This window comes from Mustelus asterias, chromosome 9, assembly GCF_964213995.1.
Source record: "Mustelus asterias chromosome 9, sMusAst1.hap1.1, whole genome shotgun sequence".
Lineage (NCBI taxonomy): Eukaryota > Metazoa > Chordata > Chondrichthyes > Carcharhiniformes > Triakidae > Mustelus > Mustelus asterias.
In genome coordinates, this window is record NC_135809.1 from 7449551 (window position 1) to 7471496 (window position 21946).

The window sequence follows — 21946 nt, forward strand, 5'->3', positions numbered from 1 at the left end:
CTCCAAGGCGGCCTTCACGACACACAACAACGCAGAGTCTCACTAACGCAAAATCTCACTAACTGTCCTGGCTGGAGACAATACACATCTCTTTAACCTGTGCTTAACCCTCTCTCCACTCACATTGTCTGTACCTTGAAGACTTGATTACTTGTAAAGACTTGCATTCCAACCATTATTTTGTAAATTGAGTTTGTGTCTTCATATGCCCTGTTTATGAACAGAACTCCCACTCACCCAATGAAGGGACAGTGCTCCGAAAGCTACTGGTTTGTGCTACCAAATAAACCTATTGGACTTTAACCTGGTGTTATGAGACTTCTTACTGTGTTCTTCAGATAGGACCATGGAACCTTTTACATCCACCTAGGAGTCTAGATGGGGCCAGAGTTTCATTTCTCATTGGAAAGACAGCACTTGTGCTATTGCAGCTTTCCCTTTGTATGAGTGTCAGCCAAGATTTTGCCCCCAGCCTGTAGACTGGGTCCTGAAAACAAAACCTTCTAACTCAGATGAGTAGAGTGCTACCAACTGAGCTGTGCCTGACAGGATAGGTGTTTGTGTTTTAACAGTCTACCAGATTTGATGCAGTGACGAGTAAGGTTTCTTTTCATGAACATCCTGTTTTTCTAGATAGATTATCTTTGTAAATGTGGAGATAAGTATCTGGCAATATTTTAGTCTCTAGTTGCAGTGATGAAAAGTAGTAAATCTTTCATTTACAGGAAGCTTCACTAAGATAATCATAATGTATCCTAACTAATTCCGTTTGTTTTCTCACAACACTTATTAATTTTGTGACCTGTTATGGTTTGTGCTTATTCAAATAGAACATAGAACATAGAACATTACAGCGCAGAACAGGCCCTTCGGCCCACGATGTTGCACCGACCAGTTAAAAAAAAACTGTGACCCTCCAACCTAAACCAATTTCTTTTCGTCCATGAACCTATCTACGGATCTCTTAAACGCCCCCAAACTAGGCGCATTTACTACTGATGCTGGCAGGGCATTCCAATCCCTCACCACCCTCTGGGTAAAGAACCTACCCCTGACATCGGTTCTATAACTACCCCCCCTCAATTTAAAGCCATGCCCCCTCGTGCTGGATTTCTCCATCAGAGGAAAAAGGCTATTACTATCCACCCTATCTAAACCTCTAATCATCTTATATGTTTCAATAAGATCCCCTCTTAGCCGCCGCCTTTCCAGCGAAAACAATCCCAAATCCCTCAGCCTCTCCTCATAGGATCTCCCCTCCATACCAGGCAACATCCTGGTAAACCTCCTCTGCACCCTCTCCAAAGCCTCCACATCCTTCCTGTAATGTGGGGACCAGAACTGCACACAGTACTCCAAGTGCGGCCGCACCAGAGTTGTGTACAGTTGCAACATAACGCTACGACTCCTAAATTCAATCCCCCTACCAATAAACGCCAAGACACCATATGCCTTCTTAACAACCTTATCTACTTGATTCCCAACTTTCAGGGATCTATGCACACATACACCTAGATCCCTCTGCTCCTCCACACTATTCAAAGTCCTCCCGTTAGCCCTATACTCAACACATCTGTTATTCCTACCAAAGTGAATTACCTCACACTTCTCCGCATTAAACTCCATCCGCCACCTCTCGGCCCAACTTTGCAACCTGTCTAAGTCTTCCTGCAAACTACGACACCCTTCCTCACTGTCTACCACACCACCGACTTTGGTGTCATCAGCAAATTTGCTAATCCACCCAACTATACCCTCATCCAGATCATTAATAAATATTACAAACAGCAGTGGCCCCAAAACAGATCCCTGAGGTACACCACTTGTAACCGCACTCCATGATGAATATTTACTATCAACCACCACCCTCTGTTTCCTATCCGCTAGCCAATTCCTGATCCAATTTCCTAGATCACCCCCAATCCCATACATCTGCATTTTCTGCAGAAGCCTACCATGGTGAACCTTATCAAACGCCTTACTAAAATCCATATATACCACGTCCACTGTCTTGCCCCCATCCACCTCCTTGGTCACTTTCTCAAAAAACTCAATAAGGTTAGTAAGGCACGACCTACCTGCCACAAAACCATGCTGACTATCACCTATCAATTCATTACTCTCCAAATAACTATAAATCCTATCCCTTATAATTTTTTCCAACATCTTGCCGACAACAGAAGTGAGACTCACCGGTCTATAATTCCCGGGGAAGTCTCTGTTCCCCTTCTTAAACAATGGGACAACATTCGCTAACCTCCAATCTTCTGGTACTATACCAGAGGCCAACGACGACCTGAAGATCAGAGCCAGAGGCTCTGCAATCACTTCTCTTGCCTCCCAGAGAATCCTTGGATAAATCCCATCCGGACCAGGGGATTTATCTATTTTCAGACCCTCCAGAATATCCTGCACATCCTCCTTATCAACTGTAATACTGTCTATTCTACTCCCTTGCAACCCAGTGTCCTCCTCAGCTATATTCATGTCCCCTTGCGTGAACACCGAAGAGAAATATTGGTTCAATGCTTCACCAATCTCCTCCGGTTCCACACATAACTTCCCTCTGCCATCTATAACTGGCCCTAAACTTGCCCTAACCAACCTTCTGTTCTTGACATACCTATAGAACGCCTTAGGATTCTCTTTAACCCTATCCGCCAAAGTCTTCTCATGTCCCCTTTTAGCCCTTCTAAGCTCGCTCTTCAACTCCCTCTTAGCCAATCTAAAGCTTTCTAGTGCACTACCCGAGTGCTCACGTCTCATCCGAACATAAGCCTCCTTTTTCTTTTTAACCAACAAAGAAACTTTTTTGGTGCACCACGGTTCCCTAGCCCTACCAATTCCTCCTTGCCTGACAGGGACATACCTATCACAGACTCGCAGTAGCTGCTCCTTGAAAAAACTCCACATGTCGGACGTTCCCAGTCCCTGTAATCTCCTAGTCCAACCTATGTTTCCTAATTCTCTCCTAATAGCCTCATAATTACCCTTCCCCCAGCTAAAACCACTGGCCCGAGGTTCATGCCTATCCCTTTCCATCACTAAGGTGAACGTAACCGAATTGTGGTCACTATCACCAAAATGCACACCAACTTCCAAGTCTAGCACCTGGTCTGGCTCATTTCCCAGCACCAGATCCAATATAGCCTCACCTCTAGTTGGCCTGTCTACATACTGAGTCAAAAAACCTTCCTGCACGCTTTGAACAAAAACTGACCCCTCTAACGAGCTAGAGCTATAACAATTCCAGTCAATATTAGTCAAGTTAAAATCCCCCATAACAATTGCCCTATTACTTTCACTCCTAAGCAGGATTGACTCCGCAATCCTTTCCTCAACCTCTCTAGAACTTTTAGGAGGTCTATAAAAGACTCCCAACAGGGTGACCTCTCCTCTCCTATTTCTAATCTCCGCCCATACTACCTCAACAGATAAGTCCTCATCAAACCTCCTCTCTGACACTGTGATACAATCTCTGACCAATAATGCTACCCCTCCCCCTCTTCTACCTCCTTCCCTACTTCGACTAAAACATTTGAACCCCGGGACCTGCAGCATCCATTCCTGCCCCTGCTCTATCCATGTCTCTGAAATAGCCACAACATCGAAGTCCCAGGTACTGATCCACGCTGCAAGTTCACCCACTTTATTGCGAATACTCCTGGCATTGAAGTATACACATTTCAAACCCTGCTCCACCCCACCTCTGCAATGCCGTGCATTGCAGTCCCCATCCATGCATCCCTCACTTTCAGCCCCACTACTCAGGATCCCTCCCCCCCCCCGAATCAGTTTAAACCTCCCTGCATGGCCTTAGCAAATTTACCCCCCAGGATATTAGTCCCCTTCTGATTAAGGTGTAGACCATCCTTCTCATAGAGGTCACACCTTCCCCAGTACGAGCCCCAATTGCTTAAGTACCTGAACCCCTCCCTCCTGCACCATCCCCTCAGCCATGAATTCAAACCTTCCCTCTCCCTAGAGGGAATGACTAGCTCCTTTTCTAAAAGTGCATTTTATGACCTTTTTAGGCATTATTTTATCTGGCTAAAGTTCAAGCACCAATGCTTGATGTGTGACAAGTTAATTCAAATAAATGTGCACGGGAAGTTGTGCAGTTAATTCCCACTGGGACATTTTTAGTTTTTGGTGGAAATTTTCACAGTATTTAGCATCATGCATCATTTTAAGTTGCACTTGGGGACTTTTGCGAGTTCCACTTACAAACATTGACTGGTGGATTCTGGAAGGATGTTTCCTGTTGTGGGAGAAACCAGAACTAAGGGACACGGCTTAAAAATAATAAGTCTCCCATTTAAGATGGAAATGAGGAGAATTTATTTTTTCTGAGGGCTGTGAGCCTGTGGAACTCTCTTCTCCAGAGATTATAAGATAAGGGAGCAGAAGTAAACTAGTCAGTGAGATTTTGACTGATCTGATGTGATAATTCACAACTCCAGTTTCCCGTCTTAACCCCATAATCTTGATTCCCTTACTGATTAAAAATCTGTCTCAGCTTTGAACATACTTAAGGACCCAGCCTCTATAGAATTCCACAGATTCACTACCCTCTGAGAAAACAAGTTCTTCCTTACCTCTCTTATGAAATGGACGACCCCTTACTCTGAGATCATGCCCTCTGGTCCTCGATTCTCCCACAAGAGGAAACAATCTATCAGCATCGATCCTGTTAAGCCCTCTGAGAATCCTATATGTCTCAATAAGGTCACTTCTCATTCTCTTAAACTCCGATGAGTACAGGCCTAACCTACTCAACCTCTGAGAGTGGTAGAGGCAGAATTATTGAATATTTTTACGGCAGAGGTAGATAGACTCATGGGAGTAGGCAAGAATGTGGCATTGAGGCCATTATCCAATCAGCCATGACCTTATTGAATAATGGAGCAGGCTTGAGGGTTCAGATGGGCCTACTTCTGCTCCTACTAATGAAATTCCTGGGATTGAAGCACAGAAAGGCTATTGTCCACGCTTGGCAACCAGGAATGTGGGGTTTGACTAGGAATTTACCGTCCCTTGGTTCTTTTCAAAATTATCCTCTTTATGTCCCCTGTAGGTTACGTAGGAGCAGGAGTAGGCCAGTCAGCTTTTCAAGCCTGTTCCACCATTCAATAAGATCATGACTGATCGGGTTGTGGTTTCACCTCCACTTTCCTGTCATTGTTGTTCCCCCACTATCACCACTATAACCCTTGACTATCAAAAATTAGTCTAACTCTGCCTGGAATATATTCTCCCTGACATCAATTTTGTTGCTGATTTTTACCTCCTGGTCTTTTAGCCCTGTTTTTACCTTTTGGTGGAGCATAAACACTGGCATGAACTGGTTCGGCCGAATGGTCTGTTCTGTGCTGCGTATGCTGTGTCATCCTATTTGATTTGTGCAGCTGTTGTAACACAAAGGAACGTGTCTCCACACTGAAGAGATTTGGTGTCCTTGATAAATTTCCAGTTGATAAGGTTGCCTGCTGATACTTGGTTCCCTTAGGAACATGGCTGCCTCTGACTGCTGTCCTATCTTGCCTATGCTTTTAACATAGGTTTAGCCAGATAAGTTATTACTTCTCTTCAAATTGTCTTGTTTTTACCCTTGTCAACTTTTACTACTTCACAACTGTCATTTGCCGGAGCCAGTGGGCCTTTAAGATCACAGAAAAAGTGAAATATAGCAATCGTGAAAGGCACCAGCAGTCTAACATAGACACATTTTGATGAAATGCTTGTTCTAACTGAGCAGTTAATAGACACTGGAGCCTTCTCAGCTAATGCATCATTTTATATCACTGAATTCGACTCTTTCAGTGCATGGTATCACTGGATAAATCAGTTATATGGAGTATCATGTCATGTTGAATGCCTTTTCCTCAAATCTCTTCATTTGATACATATTACAGTTCCTGGAAGAGACCAGCCTTTGATTAGACACTCCCAACCAAATAGTCCCAAAGGGCCACCTAATCTCAGGATGAGAAGTATAAATCAAAACAAAGTGACTGGCGAGAAGACTCAGGGCAGAAACAAAGGATTTGCTTTCCAATTGATGCCACTTTATGCAATAGGAATAAGTATATATGCAGTTTACAAACTTGTGCAGGTAAGCACATCTCTGTAGCACACTTTATAAATAAAATAATATTGTAAGAATGCTTGTGAATGCTGCTCACCTTTGAGACTGACAAAGTGTTCATATTTTTACTCTTTCTAATGTTTTATCATTTGCCAATATGACAGTAATTTTTTGCTCTGTCGATCCGTGTGTACAGGACATTGCTTTTCTGTCTATGACATCGTTTTCCAGTATAACAAATGTATCAGTGATTTGGCAATGTAATATTTACAATTCCACAGGATGTGGGCACACAAGCTAAGCCAGCATTTGTTGCCCATTCCTAAAATCTTGAGAAGGTGATGGTGAGCTGCCATCTTGAACCGCTGCAGTCCATGTGGTGTATGTACACACAACACACAGTCCTGTTAGGAAGGGAGCTCCAGGATTTTGACTCAGCGTTGATGAAGGAACCGTGAGAGAGTCCCAAGTCAGGATGGTGAGTGGCTTGGAGGGCAACTTGCAGGTGATGATATTCCCATGCATCTGCTGCCTTTGTGCTTCTAGGTGGTAGAGGTCATGAGTTTGGAAGATGCTGTCAAAGGACCCTTTACAAGATGCACTGCAGCAACTCGTCGAGGGCACGCACTGTTTCTACTGTGCGTCAGTTGTGGAGGGAGTGGATGTTGAAAGTGGTGGATGGGGTACCAATCAAATAGGCTGCTTTGTCCTGGATATTGTCGAGCTTCTTAAACGTTGTTATTTAAGTAGGGCAACGCACATCATCATAGGAAGAAAAGGTCCTGCATTTATACATTTATCTTTCACTTTTATAGCCAGTAAATTATTTCCAGAAGTTATAAGCAAAGCAAGGATGCCAATTTGTGCACAGCAAGGTCCCACTAATCGAGGGCTGCCTTCAAATATTGCTGTTATTCGGCTACAAATTTAATCTCTTTCCTCTTTGAGTCGCTTCAAAATCCCTTCAACAAACTTCTGTTTATTTCACTTTAGGTACCAAACTCAACCTTACAATTTAATTATTTTACTGAACATTAACTCTTCACTGAACATTAATTCTTTACTGGAAACAGATACTACTGGTTTAGAATGAAATGGCCACATCCATTCCTGATGTCGATTCTGTCCTCATGGTCCATCTCTGAAGATGCTCTTAAGGGCACTCTTGCGATGGTTGAGCTCTGAGTTATCGCTGGAGACAAAGGGCTGAAACGTGGTTTAATCCTCAAACTGTCCTAACCTTCCAGAAAGTTCTGTGGCACTCAGACCAATGAAGTTGCTCGCAGAAAACTCCATGATGTTTAGCATAAATGGCATGTCGATCACATTGCCTTCACTCATATATGGGTGTGGCTTCGCCATGTCTATCTCCAATTAAACAACTTCCCACATTTGACCAACACAGGAAGTGTCAGGTCACAGCTCACAGACCAGATCACACCTTACAGCTATAACTTGCATCTGTGTTTGATTATAGCTTGACCAAAAATCCCAGCATGCTTAACTCTTAAGTCACAATTGCTCTTTAAAGCCAATATTGCCATTATTGCTGTTAAAATCATTGTTGGTAGTTGTTCTTTCTCCATCCACAGAGCCATGGGAGTTTTTACATCCAGCTGAGCAAGCCTCGCATTCAGCAGAGAGTTGCACTGAATCGTGAAGTCTAAAAAATGAGCTCTTGTGGATAGGCTGCTTCCAAAAATCAATGATCCAGGCATCCTATTAGAGTGAAAGCAGCTTGCAGTTATTATAAAGGTTTTACAGAGCTCACTGCCGTACCTATAATTGTTTGAAATATCTTTTCTGGCGTTTCAGGTAAAATTCGATGAAAATGAAAGGAAAAGCAACGAGAAAAATAAGGAAGTTGACAAAAAAAGGAAAAATACAGGTATATATTCAACCACACATTTAACTGTGTGGGACGTGCAATATTTCGGTAATGACTAGTTGATACAGTTTGTGGTACAATTTTGCTTCTGCAGAAATCAATACCATTCCATTGTGACGGTGACTGTCAACTATAACTTCTGAGCCCCAGGGTATTGGGGCAACCCCAAAGATAGCTCCACTCCCAGAAGTTCCCCAATAAGAATTGCATGGCAATTTCCTGGGAAATTCACATTTCTTTTGGGCAATTGCAGTGCACTGGGAACCATTCAATAATGCGACTTAAATTGCAAAGTTTGGCTGGTGCTGACTGTCATCCAGCAATACTAATCCAGGAACAGTTAGAGTTATAGAGTCATAGAGGTTTACAGCATTGAAACAGGCCCTTCGGCCCAACTTGTCCATGCCGCCCTTTTTTTTTAAACCCCTAAGCTTGTCCCAATTGCCCGCATTTGGCCCATATCCCTCTATACCCATCTTACCCATGTAACTATCTAAATGCTTTTTAAAAGACAAAATTGTACCCACCTCTACTACTACCTCTGGCAGCTTGTTCCAGACACTCACCACTCTCTGTGTGAAAAAATTGTCCCTCTGGACACTTTTGTATCTCTCCCCTCTCACCTTAAACCTATGCCCTCTAGTTTTAGACTCCCCTACCTTTGGGAAAAGATACTGACTATCTAGCTGATCTGTGCCCTTCATTATTTTATAGACCTCTATAAGGTCACCCCATCAGCATCCTACGCTCCAGAGAAAGAAGTCCCAGTCTATTCAGCCTCGCCTTCTAACTCAATCCATCAAGTCCCAGTAGCATCCTGGTAAATCTTTTCTGCACTCTTTCTAGTTTAATAATATCCTTTCTATAATAGGATGACCAGAATTGCACACAGTATTCCAAGTGTGGCCTTACCAATGTCTTGTACAACTTCAACAAAACGTCCCAACTCCTGTATTCAATGTTCTGACTGATGAAACCAAACATGCCGAAAGCCTTCTTCACCACTCTGTCCACCTGTGACTCCACTTTCAAGGAGCTATAAACATGTACCCCTAGATCTCTTTGTTCTGTAACTCTCCCCAACGCCCTATCATTAACTGAGTAGGTCCTGCCCTGGTTCAGCCTACCAAAATGCATCACCTCGCATTTGTCTAAATTAAACTCCATCTGCCATTCGTCAGCCCACTGGCCCAATTGATTAAGATCCCGTTGCAATTGGAGATAACTTTCTTCACTGTCCATTATGCCACCAATCTTAGTGTCATCTGCAAACTTACTAACCATGCCTCCTATCTTCTCATCCAAATCATTAATCTAAATGACAAATAACAGTCGACCCAGCACTGATCCCTGAGGCACACCGCTGGTCACAGGCGTCCAGTTTGAAAAACAACTCTCTACAGCCACCCTCTGGCTTCTGTCAAGAAGCCAATTTTGTATCTATTTAGATACCTCACCCTGGATCCCGTGAGATTTAACGTTATGCAACAACCTACCATGCGGTACCTTGTCAAAGGCCTTGCTAAAGTCCATGTAGACAACATCAACTGCACTGCCCTCATCTACCTTCTTGGTTAAAAGAATTAAAAATGCTTTAGCTTCTGGGTAATAATAGCACTGACCCAACTCACCACCCTACCTGCCACACCTTGCAGGTCCCCCTCCCCACCACACCTCAGACTCTCCAAGGGACTCCCACCAGTTCTCACTTATCCATCCCAACTCTGCTCCCGACCCCCCCATGGAACATCCATGACCTCTCCCATGGGACTCCCCTCACATCTCAACTGTCACAACCCCTGACTACTGCATCTTCCCCACCCCCCACCTGATCTACCACTGGGCTTTCCTCACCCTCCAGACTATCACCACCTCCCCGAATCCCCACAGGACTCATCCCACCTCCCACTACCATCTCCAGCTACTAATCCCCAGCCCAATCCAATTGGACTTCCACCCCATGATCTAGGCAAGTTCAATTCAAGAGAGCATTGGATGATTAGAAACAATGTGCAAGGATATGGGAGTAAAGGCTGGGGAGTGGCACTAAGTCATAATGCTCATTTGGAGAGCCAGTGCAGACACAATAGACTTAATGGTTTCTATCTGCATCATAACAATTTTGTGATTCTGCACTGAAAAGTCACCTGACATAGTGCACTCAAGTCCCTAGCTGAGCCACAGGTAATATTAAGACTTGGACTGCGAGCAGCTCTAGGTAACGTTTTAGTAACTTCAGAAACTTTTGTACTAGAAATTCAGCTTTCTGAATTGGAAACGCGTTTGGCACAGACAGAGAGAATGCTGGACTCATTAGTAAAAGAATTAGATCCACTCACCAGCTGGTAAGTGATTGTTGCTCTTTCTCAGGTTTGTTTTGTACTAAACATCCTTATTGGCTAACCAACGCGTTATCCCTCTTCAGCCTATTGGTAATTTTGATTCGATTAACCATTGCGTCATCCATTGTTTCTCTTCTGTGACTCATCTCTATAGCATTTTCTTTCATGGCTCCCTTTTAGTTTCTATACCTATCTTCCTGACTTCTTCCAAAGGCAATAGCATCGTATTATTTTCACTAGACTAGGAGACCCAAAGTAATTCTCTGGGGACCAGGGCTCAGATCTCACCATGGCAGATGGTGAAATTTAAATTCAATTAAAATCTGGAATTAAAAGCCTAGTGATGACCATAAAACTATTGTTGGTTTGTTGTAAAACCCAACTCATAGTGCAGAAGGTGGCCATTCGGCCCATCAAGCCAGCACAAACAACAATCCCACCCAGGCCCGTAACCCCATGTATTTACCCTGCTAGTCCCCCTGACACTAAGGGGCAATTTAGCACGGCCAATCCACCTAACCCACACATCTTTGGATTGTGGGAGGAAACCAGAGCACCCGGAGGAAACCCACGCATACAAGGGGAGAACGTGCAAACTCCGCACAGACAGTTACCTGAGGCCAGAATCGAACCCGGGTCCCTGGTGCTGTGAGGCCGCAGTGCTAACCACTGTGCCACCATGCCGCCCGGTTCACTAATGTACAGCAATGTGGTTGACTCTTAAATGCCCTCTAAAATTACCCTAGTAAGCTACTCAGCTCAGTTCAAGGGTAGTTAAGATGGGCAATAAATGCTGCTCCAGCCAGCGATGCCCACATCCCATGAATGGAACAAAATGCCCACTTCATGTGTCAATATGTTATCTCCAGTGTCCCACAAGGTTCAGTTGTTGGCTCCCCTCCTTATTACTTTATATAAACTGAAGCCATTCCATATATGTACATTGATCTATAGCTTTGCTTCTCTGCCATCACCCATGAATTCATGATTGTTGCTATGCTGACAACAATTGTTGATAAGCTGAACTGACTAACTTTGACCAGGACACCTTGCTTAGTTCTCACCATAACCTCCACTTTTCAGGCTCTGTTTTGAACCCTCTCCCTAATTGCTTGTTCCGGCCACCCTTGACCCTACTTAATCTTAGTCTGCTGTTCTTCCCAAACTTAAGCTACAAATCACATACACAGTCAATCACCAAGATTGCCTCTTCAATCTCTGTAACGTTTCCAGCATGCCCAATGGTCCACTCACTGGCCTCAGGCTCTCCCCGGAGAAACCCAGCTCATCCAAAACTGTCTGCAACCCTCCTGGTCCTAGTTGCCTGTCACACTTGTCCTCACCAACCTCCATTGGCTCCCACATCTCTTGGCGTATTTAGCTGAAGATCTTTGTTCTTATCTACAATTCCATTTGTGTGATTGCTTTACTCTATCAATATTGCAGCTCTTCTTCTCTGCTCACACGTTCAGCTGTGCTGAATTTGGACGACATGTTCCTTTCTCCATGCCCTTCCCACTATTTCATTGGTGGCAAACCCCACAGCTCTCATGGTTTTCCCATTAGAGCTGCCTTACTTCATCTGTTTCTGTTTTTAAGAGTCCTCCAAACATACCTCTTTGACTTTGTATTTGGTCGCCTCGCCTAAATCTTGAATCCTTGCCCAGTTTGTACATTTCCCACCTTCCACCTCCCAATGAAGTGCCTTCACTGTTAAAAGGGCTACAGCTAGCTGCATCAGTGATTTAAAATTGAATTTATTCACTTGGGATATAAATAAAGAACAAAGAAAAGCAAAGCACAGTAACAGGCCCTTTGGCAAGATGCCTGCCTAAACTAAAACGTATGCACTTAGGGAATCTGTATCCTTCTGTTCCCATCCTTTTCATGTATTCGTCTAGATGTCCTTAAATGCCGCTATCGTACCTGTTCCCACCACCTCCCCAGGCAGCGCATTCCAGACATTCACCACCCGCTGTGTAAAAAAAACTTGCCTCACACATCTCCTCTAAACTTTTCCCCATGCACCTTAAACCTATGTCCCCTAGTACTTGACTTTTCTAACCTAGGAAAGCGCATCTGACTATCCATTCTGTCCATGCCACTCATAATCTTGTAAACCTCTATCAGGTCACCCCTCAACCTCCGTTGTTCCAATGAGAACAAACCAAGTTTATCCAACCTCTCCTCTTGGCTAATACTCTCCAGACCAGGGTATGGGGTCTACCACTTGCTCAGTCCCAGTTAATTAGCTATCCAATTAATTCAAGCCTAATTGCTGCTCTTCAAATCCTAACCCCGTACCATTTTCCTAAATCTCAACAAGTTGTGCATTCAGCAAAGACTGCTCTGGTTATTTATAAACATTTTATACTCTGTGCATTGTGCCTCTAGTTGTTGGAAACATAGGACTGTACAGGATCGGAAAAGACTCTACAGTCCACCTGGCAGATCCCACAGATAGTTATTAGGTAGGAAAATCTTAGTACTGAAACTATTGTAAACTATCCACCTCTGGTTGATGTTAATCTGTAATTGCATTCATGGATTTCTGCTTTATGGCAGCCCCTGCCATCTGCTATCATTGACCACTTATCATAAACAGAGGATTAGAACTTAACGTGTCTGACGAATTTCCTTATACAAAAGAAAAGTCTGAAGATATAGCGTAACTTCTAATTTGGCCTCTATGCCAGATTACTGAGGTACATGTAAAGGTTTACCCCCTGAATGAATTAGTGTTTGCTAGCTTGAAATAAATCACTGTTGCAACTCAATGCTGTAAGCTCAAACAAGAGGCAAAACAGAAGCGTGGGGCAACAAGTGGGAGTTGTAGGCTTTTACTCTGAATGGAAATTGACATTAAAGAAATTGTAGGGCTGCTGAGGAAAGGCAGGGGAGTGGCACTAGGTGAATTGCTCTTTCAGGTGATTAGCACAGGCACGACAGGCTGAATGGCCTCCTTCTGTGATATAATCATTCTAGGGCCCTGATTTTACCGGCACGGCCGCCTTGAAATGGGGATGGGCGAGGCTCGCAGAACGGCATTCCCCATTAGCCTCGGGTGCGACCTTACGAGCCTCGGGCGGCCGTGCCGGTTAAAACAGGGCCCCTGATTCCAAATAAGTTTTACAATGAGCTGGAGATGATAACAGTGCGTGAATTTGTATGAATGTGTTCTATGCCTGGGCCAATGGAATGTAAACATTGTCTGGACCAGTGGAATGAACAGACATTTACAATATTGTAACAAATGAAGATCATGCTGATCCAGCCTTTGTTTAATACACAGCTGATACAGGAACTAATCCCACGTAGTACATTATATAATTTACTTTCTCCCCACATTATACAGAGAGTAAGCTTTGGTTGAGCAGGAGAGAAAAGCACGAGAGTTAGAGTAGATGGTGAGAAAAACACGTGTTGGGGCATGCAGAGGAAGAAAGTCACTAGTTGGAATGTGTAGGCGCAGAAGAGAGAAAGCTACAAGAGTTGAGCTGAGTAAAGAGAGAGAAGCAAGAAAGTTGGGCTATTGAGTGAAGGTGAGAGGTAGCAGCTGGGATGGAATTAAGTCCAGTAAAGTTACTGTCGACCAGGACTGTCTTTGACCATAGCTCCAGACCCTTTGAGAGAAACAGGAAAACAAAACTCCGGGTAACGTTTTACAGTTAACCTGCTAGTTGCCAAAAATTGATTCAGCCAAAGTAACAAAACTTTACCTGTTTCCGCTCAGAGCCAAGCTCTGGAGTTAGAGACAATGAGATCTTCTGTTTATTTGCGATGCCGACATTGTAACTAGCAGCTAGGCCTCAGTTACCCTGAATTATTTGTGGCTACTTGATGTATTTAGCTTGCACCAAGTTTTTGTTTTTTAGGAGTTGCCAATGAATGGAGAAAAATTACATTATGCTACTGTGCAGAGGGACCTGGGGGTCCTTGTGCACGAATCGCAAAAACTCAGTCTGCAGGTGCAGCAGGTGATCAAGAAGGCGAATGGAATGTTGGCCTTTATCGTGAGGGGGATAGAATATAAAAGCAGGGAGGTCTTGCTGCAACTATACAAGGCACTGGTGAGGCCACAGCTGGAATACTGTGTGCAGTTTTGGTCCTCTTATTTGCGAAAGGATATATTGGCCTTGGAGGGAGTGCAGAGAAGGTTCACCAGGTTGATACCGGAGATGAGGGGTGTAGCTTATGAGGAGAGATTGAACAGATTGGGTCTGTACCTGTTGGAGTTTAGAAGGCTGAGGGGTGATCTTATAGAGACATATAAGATAATGAAGGGGCTGGATAGGGTAGAGGTTGAGAGATTCTTTCCACTTAGAAGGGAAACCAGAACTAGAGGGCACAGCCTCAAAATAAGGGGGGGCCGGTTCAGAACAGAGTTGAGGGGGAACTTCTTCTCTCAGAGGGTAGTGAATCTCTGGAATTCTCTGTCCATTGAAGCAGTGAAGGCTACCTCGTTGAATATGTTTAAATCACAGGTAGATAGATTTCTGATCGATAAGGGAATTAGGGGATATGGGGAGCAGGCGGGTAAGTGGAACTGATTCGCTTCAGATCAGCCATGATCTTGTTGAATGGCGGGGCAGGCTCGAGGGGCTAGATGGCCTACTCCTGCTCCTATTTCTTATGTTCTTATGAATGTCTTTTTTATAATTTACTGCTTAAAGAACTAGTTAAATTGCACAAGATCTAATATACTTACAACATTTTGTTTGAACCAAAGAAGAAGCACGGGAAACAACAATTAATAACTATCTGGAGTGAAACTTGTTCACAGTTAAGTATTAATTTGTGCCAACAAATCTCACGGTAGCACTGTGGTTAGCACTGCTGTTTTACAGCGCCAGAGACCTGGGTTCGATTCCCAGCTCGGGTCGCTGTCTGTGCGGAGTCTGCACATTCTCCCCGTGTCTGCGTGGGTTTCCTCCGGGTGCTCTGGTTTTCTCCCACAGTCCAAAGATGTGCGGGTTAGGTGAATTGGCCATGAAAAATTCTCCCTCAGTGTACCCGAACAGGCGCCGGAGTGTGGCGACTGGGGGATTTTCACAGTAACTTCATTGTATTGTTAATGTAAGCCTACTTGTGACAAATAAATAAACTTTTACTTTACAAAGTATCCAACTGTTCTGTATGATTAGAATACTTAAAGCAGGGACCCTATTCCTAGCAGCCCTGTGTTTGCTATTAGTTGTAATTGATATAATATGATGCTTAGTTTGCAAGGTAACTGCATTTCCTAGGTGAAACAATGCTAAACAGCTATACCAAATAATATCTTGAACCCTGCTTAACTTTAACATTTCACTCTTGTTATTTTGCATTCACTATAGTGTCGATGCCGTCGCTTCTGAGCAGAAGAATGAAATTATGACACAGCTTCTACAATTAAGACAGCTGGTGAAAGAGAAACAGGCACCTCAAATTGATGGTAAATGATTATACAGTAAAGCATTGAGGTTTTCTTGTCAGTGTCACTTCAGTTTGTAGCTTTTCCTTTTAAAGCTCTTCTTAAAACCACTTCTTTGACCAAATATCATGATGTGGATTTGCCGGCGTTGGACTGGGGTGGGCACAGTAAGAAGTCTCACAACACCAGGTTAAAGTCCAACAGGTTTATTTGGTAGCGTGAGCTTTCGGAGCGCCGCTCCTTCATCAGGTGAGTGAAAAGTTGGGTTCGCAAACAGGGCATATATAGACACAAACTCCAAGTAAGGCTTACATTAACACTGCAATGAAGTATTTCCTCCCACATCCTGAAAAATGTGCTGGTTAGGTACATTGACCCGAACAGGCGCCAGAGTGTGGCAACTAGGGGAATTTCACAGTAACTTCATTGCAGTGTTAATGTAAGCCTTACTTGGAATTTGTGTCTATATATGCCCTGAGTGTGAACCCAACTCTTCACTGCCCTGTTGAAGGAACGGCGCTCCGAAAGCTCGTGTTGCCAAATAAACCTGTTGGACTTTAACCTGGTGTTGTGAGACTTCTTACTGGACCAGATGTCATTCAGTGTCAAATTGTTTTCTGATATTGCGCCTGTCCCCTAGGGGTATTTTACAATGTTAAAAGTCCGATGTAATTTTTAAAAATTCATTCATGGGACATGGGCATTGCTGGCTGGCCAGCATTTATTTGTCCATCTCTAGTTACCCTTGGAGGGCAGTTGAGAGTCAACCACATTGTTGTGGCTCTGGATTCACATGTAGGCCAGACCAGGTGAGGATGACAGATTTCCTTCCCTAAAGGATATCAGTGAACCAGATGGGTTTTTCCGACAATCAACAATGATCATCAATAGAATCTTAATTTCAGATATTTTTTATTGAATTCAAATTCCACCATCTGCCCTGATGGGATATGAACCCAGATCCCCAGCTCATTAGCTGAGTTTGTCTAGTGATAATATCACTAGGCCATCACCTCCTCAGTTGTTGATCCCATAACATGATGGTAATCTGTATATTTTTAAATGTTCATCAATGCAAAAGCTTAAAGTACTCTTTTAAAAGAGATAGTACTGTTGGAATTAAAGGGGATATTTGGAGAGAATATTATATTAAAAAGGCAGAATTTTTTCTTATTTTTCTTTAATTCTTAGGAAACTGCTATTTTTCTCCCAGTGAAATACAGTTTAATATAATTAAAAATATATATTTGTGTTTAGTATTGTGATTGAAATGTTTTCTTCCAAATCCAGAAGAAATGACTCCAGTATCTGAGAATCTCAAAGAATGTATGCAGGACATCGAGATAAAGACAGAAGTGTTTGATGAGCAGGCCTCCACAGAGAGTGAGGAAGACTTGATAGAGGACATTGATCCAATAACTGACAACCTGCTTGCATCATCCTATTTTGATGAGATTGAGTCTGGGAGCAGCATTTCCACAGAGGACACTGAAGGGGATTCTGAAACGGTTGCAGATTTGTCAGAAACTCAGGAACCTATGGAGTTGAGAAGACGCAACAAAGTAATTGAGCTTGGGAAATGAATTGATGAAGGACCGTGTATAGCCATACTTTGTGCATCACTGATCCATTTTGCTTATTGTTGTGTTGTTTTGCAGAAATATTGATCTGTTGCTGGTGGTTTATTATTTAAAAACACAATCCAGTAGCAGATAATTTTTGAACTTTTTTTCCATATATACATAGTACCATACAAATATGTTGTATTTAACACCATTATTTGCTTGTTCTGTGATAGTGATAATGATCTTGGTTGTTTTTATATTAAAAACACTGAAGAAAATATGTAGCATTGCTTTATTTGGGTCAATTAGTAATTATACAAGTGTTCAATTTACTATGTATGCACAGAATTTTCCTTTTTGCCAATTGCTAGAGTCAAAGCTGAGAGATATTGCCATGCTTTTACAGTGAGGGATGTTTGGTGTATTAATTATTCATACATAAAATTTTCTGCATAATCTTTGACTAAACTAATTAACAAATTAAACTAATTAACAAACCAAATTGACAGTCACCAGAAGGAAAATGCACAGACCACAAATTGTATTTATTTCAGCGGTGGTCTTGCAGACCCCTGGACACAGTTCCGATCTGCCTGCCTTCCAGACACAGCTCTCAGTTGCTCATGCAATCTCCTTTCACATTCCACTGGGCACTACACAGGAGATTGATCACTATCTGCAAAGGGAAAGGACAGATTAATGAATTTGATTCTTCATCACAGCAGGGAACAAGTCAAAAAATAATAGAAGCTAATGGCCTGAGAGCATAAGAAATAGTTGGAGTAGGAGCCTGTTCAGTTGGATCATGACGAACCATCTAATTCAACTCTGCCTTCCTACACTATCCACATATCCGTTAATTCCCATAGTATGCAAAAATCTATTGACCCTATGTCTTGAATGTACCAATGACTGAGCATCCATAACTTTTGAGACAATTCCTTTGAAGAAATTTCTCTTTATTTCAGCCTAATAAATAAACTTTAAATGGATCACCCTGAATGTGCTTCGTGCCGATTGCCAGGACTAACAAAGTTGGAAATTGTGCTTTTTATCAAACAAATTCCTTGTGTGATTCAATGCGAATTTGAGGCCAATAACAATTTGTATTTATATAATGCCTTTAACATTGTAAGTGTACCCAAGGCAGATTTTAGGAGCTCTATCAAACAGACTTGATACCAAACACAAGCAGATATTGGGTGATCAAAATCAGAGTTCAATTTTAAGGAGCTTCTTAAGAGAGATGCAGAGAGACTCTGTATAGGAATTCTAAAGCTTATGACCTAGACAGCTGCCAATGGTCAAGTAATTAAAATACTGAGTTTTGAATCGGAGGGCCATCTTGGAGGGTTATAGGCTGGAGGAGGTTCACAGTGATCAGGAGGGAGAAGGCCATGGAGGGATTTAATAAGAAGGATGAGAACTTTAGATTTGAGGCACTGCAAGTCTGGGAACCACTTTCTTTAAAGCTTGTGTGGCGCTGTAGCACAGTGGTTAGCACTGCTGCCTCACAGCGCCAAGGACCCGTGTTTGATACCCGGCTTGGCTCACTGTGTGGAGTTTGCACATTCTCCCCGTGTCTGCATGGATTTCCTCCGGGTGCTCTGGCTTCCTCCCACAGTCTGAAAGACGCACTGCGGTTCGATGCATTGGCGATGCTAAATTCTCCCTTAGTGTACCCGAACATAGAATAATAGAAACACTATGATGCAGAAAGAGGCCATTCGGCCCATCAAACCTGCACTGACAATCCCACCCAGACCCCATCCCTGTATCCCCACATATTTACCCTGCTAATACCTCTACCTTACGCATCCCGGGACACAAAGGGGCAATTTAGCTAGCATAGCCAATGTGCCTAACTCATATTTTCAGACTGTGGGAGGAAACTGGAGCACCCGGAGGAAACCCAGGCAGACATGGAGAAAACGTGCAAACTCATGGGCGGCACGGTAGCACAGTGGTTAGCACTGCTGCTTCACAGCTCCAGGGACCTGGTTCGATTCCCGGCTTGGGTCACTGTCTGTGTGGAGTTTGCACATTCTCCTCGTGTCTGCGTGGGTTTCCTCCGGGTGCTCTGGTTTCCTCCCACAGTCCAAAGATGTGCGGGTTAGGTTAATTGGCAATGGTAAAATTGCCTCTTAGTATCCTGAGATGCGTAGGTTAGAGGGATTAGCGGGTAAATGTGTGGGGACGTGGGAGTAGGGCCTGGGTGGGATTGTGGTCGGTGCAGACTTGATGGGCTGAATGGCCTGTTTCTGCACTGTAGGGTTTCTATGATTCTCACAGACAAGCTGGGAACTGAACCCAGGTCCCGGAGTGTTGCGAATAGGGAATTTTGCACAGTAACTTCATTGCAGTGTTATTGTAAGCCTACTTGTGACACCAATAATTGAACTACTCCAGTCTAACCAGAGCTTTCTCTATCTGATGTGCTGTGCGTTAAGGGGTAGGAGCAGCAAATATAATATCACTGAGTGTAATTTTTCATTTGTTGTAAATGCGACTCAGTAAAAGTGTGAGTCCAATGGTGCAACTATTGTGGTTCCATATAGACTCTGTAAACGCTGGTACGCATGCGCTTGCTGAGGCCGGAAGTGCGGACGGACGCGGTGGGTGGTCATGACAACGCGGGGTGATTGACGTGAGGCAGTCGCCAGGTGAGTGACAGCAGGCCCGGCCAGGGACTGGGAGCATCCCCAGGGCTCAGGTAAAGGTGTCGCTTCACCTCCTACAGCATCGCTCACCCACTTCCTGAGGAATCCCACAGCTTTGTAGTGGACGACTGAACTTTTTTTTGAAATCCCCTCCAGTTGACCTTTGTTTGACTTCATTTTACAGCTTTAAATGGATCTGGAAGTGAAAGGCATTGGCACAGCATCAAGGAATTTAAAAAGGCAGAAATCTGCACAGGTAAAAATCAAGAATGCCCCTTTCCGACTTGTCCACTTTGGCAGGAAGAATTGAAAAGCAGTATAAGTTTAAAGTTTATTGATTAGTGTCACGAGTAGGCTTAATTAACACTGCAATGAAGTTACTGTGAAAATCCCGTAGTCGCCACATTCCGGCGCCTGTTCGGGTACACTGAGGGAGAATTTAGCATGGCCGATGCACCTAACCAGCACGTCTTTCTGATACACGCATACACAATGCCAACGTCCAGACTCCGCACAGACAGTGACCCAAGACATGAATCGAACCCGAGTCCCTGGCGCTGTGAGGCGGCAGTGCTAGCCACTGTGCTGCCCATAAACTATTTAAATAGAGAGAGATAGCACAACTTGGTAGTACAGAGGGGTGTGACAATCAGCCCCAGATGAGGTTGGCTAAAAGTTGTTGCTCCAAGCAGTGCCCTTCAATTTGACACCATCCAGTTGGGATATCCCCAAATTTTCACAAACCCAGGTGAGGAATCATAGAATCTATAGTGCAGAAAGAGGCCATTTGGCCCATTGAGTCTGCACTGACAACAATCCAACCCAGACCCTATCCTTGTAACCTCACATATTTACCCTTCTAATCCTCCTGACACTAAGGGGCAATTGAGCATGGCCAATCCACCTAACCTGCACTTATTTGGACTGTGGGAGAAAACCAGAGCACCTAGAGGGAACCTATGCAGACACGGGGAGAATGTGCAAACTCCACACAAACAGTGGCCCGAGGCCAGTATTGAACCCGGGTCTCTGGCACTGTGAGGCTGCAGTGCAAACCACTGTACCACCGCGCCGCCCACAGGAGGGATGGCTGGTTCTGTCTTTATTCGACTCACCTTTTGCTGGTAGCAGCAAAGTTTTAAATAAATGAGGTTCCCTTTTCCACACCCAATAGTTATGTTTAAAAAGGCAGACAGGGAAGTGGAGTCCAGACCACAACTGGCTCAGCCGTGATCTTATCAAATGGTGGGCCAGGCTCAAAAGGCCGAATGGCCTACTCCTACTCCTAATTCCTATGTTCCTATGACTCTTCCCCAAATAAAATATTTCCATGTTCAAATTGCAAACCCACAAGAGTTTTTTTTAAGGTATTTATTAAAATCAAGATGATGCACTGTTTATTATCCCACTTTTAAATGTTAGTGACTGAAATTGTTAAATGAGAACAGAAGCTGCTGGAAAACACTCAGTTGAGCAGCATCTGCAGAGAGAGAAACAACAACAACTTGCATTTATATAGTGCATTTACCAAAGCAAAACGCCCCAAGATTTCTGCAAGAGAATTATCAGATGACATGTGACTACCAAACCACAAAAGATGATAATGGGACAGGTGACCAAAAGCTTGGTCAAAAAGGTAGATTTCAAGGAATGTCTGAAAGGTGAGAGAGTTAACTTTATGAACGAAATTCCAAAATTTAGGCTTGCAGCATGGTCACTAATGATGGAGTGAGAGAAATTGGGGATTATGCCATCAGTTATCCCTCAACTAATGACACTAATACAGATTATTTGGTCATTATCTTGTTGGTTGGATCTTACAGTGTGCAACTGGTTGTTATGTTTCGCCACATTAGAACAGTGACTATTCGGTTACGTTCACCTTAGTGATGGAAAGGGATAGGCATGAACCTCGGGCCAGTGGTTTTAGCTGGGGGAAGGGTAATTATGAGGCTATTAGGAGAGAATTAGGAAACATAGGTTGGACTAG

The 21946-nt window shown here is 43.5% G+C and overlaps 2 protein-coding genes across 5 annotated transcripts in view; both read left to right on the plus strand.

Moving 5' to 3' along the window:
* The window catches only part of LOC144498461 (uncharacterized), a 23536-nt gene extending 5241 nt beyond the window's left edge, over positions 1-18295 (plus strand). The window contains exons 2-6 of one of the 4 annotated variants that reach the window (XM_078219609.1): positions 5916-6115; positions 7904-7976; positions 10231-10321; positions 15655-15752; positions 17022-17570. In XM_078219609.1, the coding sequence (XP_078075735.1) occupies positions 5916-6115; positions 7904-7976; positions 10231-10321; positions 15655-15752; positions 17022-17314 (755 nt within the window). In that variant the 3' untranslated portion in view covers positions 17315-17570. Of the gene's footprint in view, positions 1-5915; positions 6116-7903; positions 7977-10230; positions 10322-15654; positions 15753-17021 lie in introns of all 4 variants that reach the window. The other 3 variants (XM_078219610.1, XM_078219607.1, XM_078219608.1) reach the window with 3 other exon arrangements.
* A 1604-nt stretch (positions 18296-19899) lies between these two features.
* Positions 19900-21946, plus strand: part of caps2 (calcyphosine 2) — a 41688-nt gene continuing 39641 nt past the window's right edge. The window contains exons 1-2 of the mRNA XM_078221132.1: positions 19900-19959; positions 20141-20212. Coding sequence (XP_078077258.1) covers positions 20147-20212 — 66 coding nt within the window. The 5' untranslated portion in view covers positions 19900-19959; positions 20141-20146. The remainder of the gene's footprint in view (positions 19960-20140; positions 20213-21946) is intronic.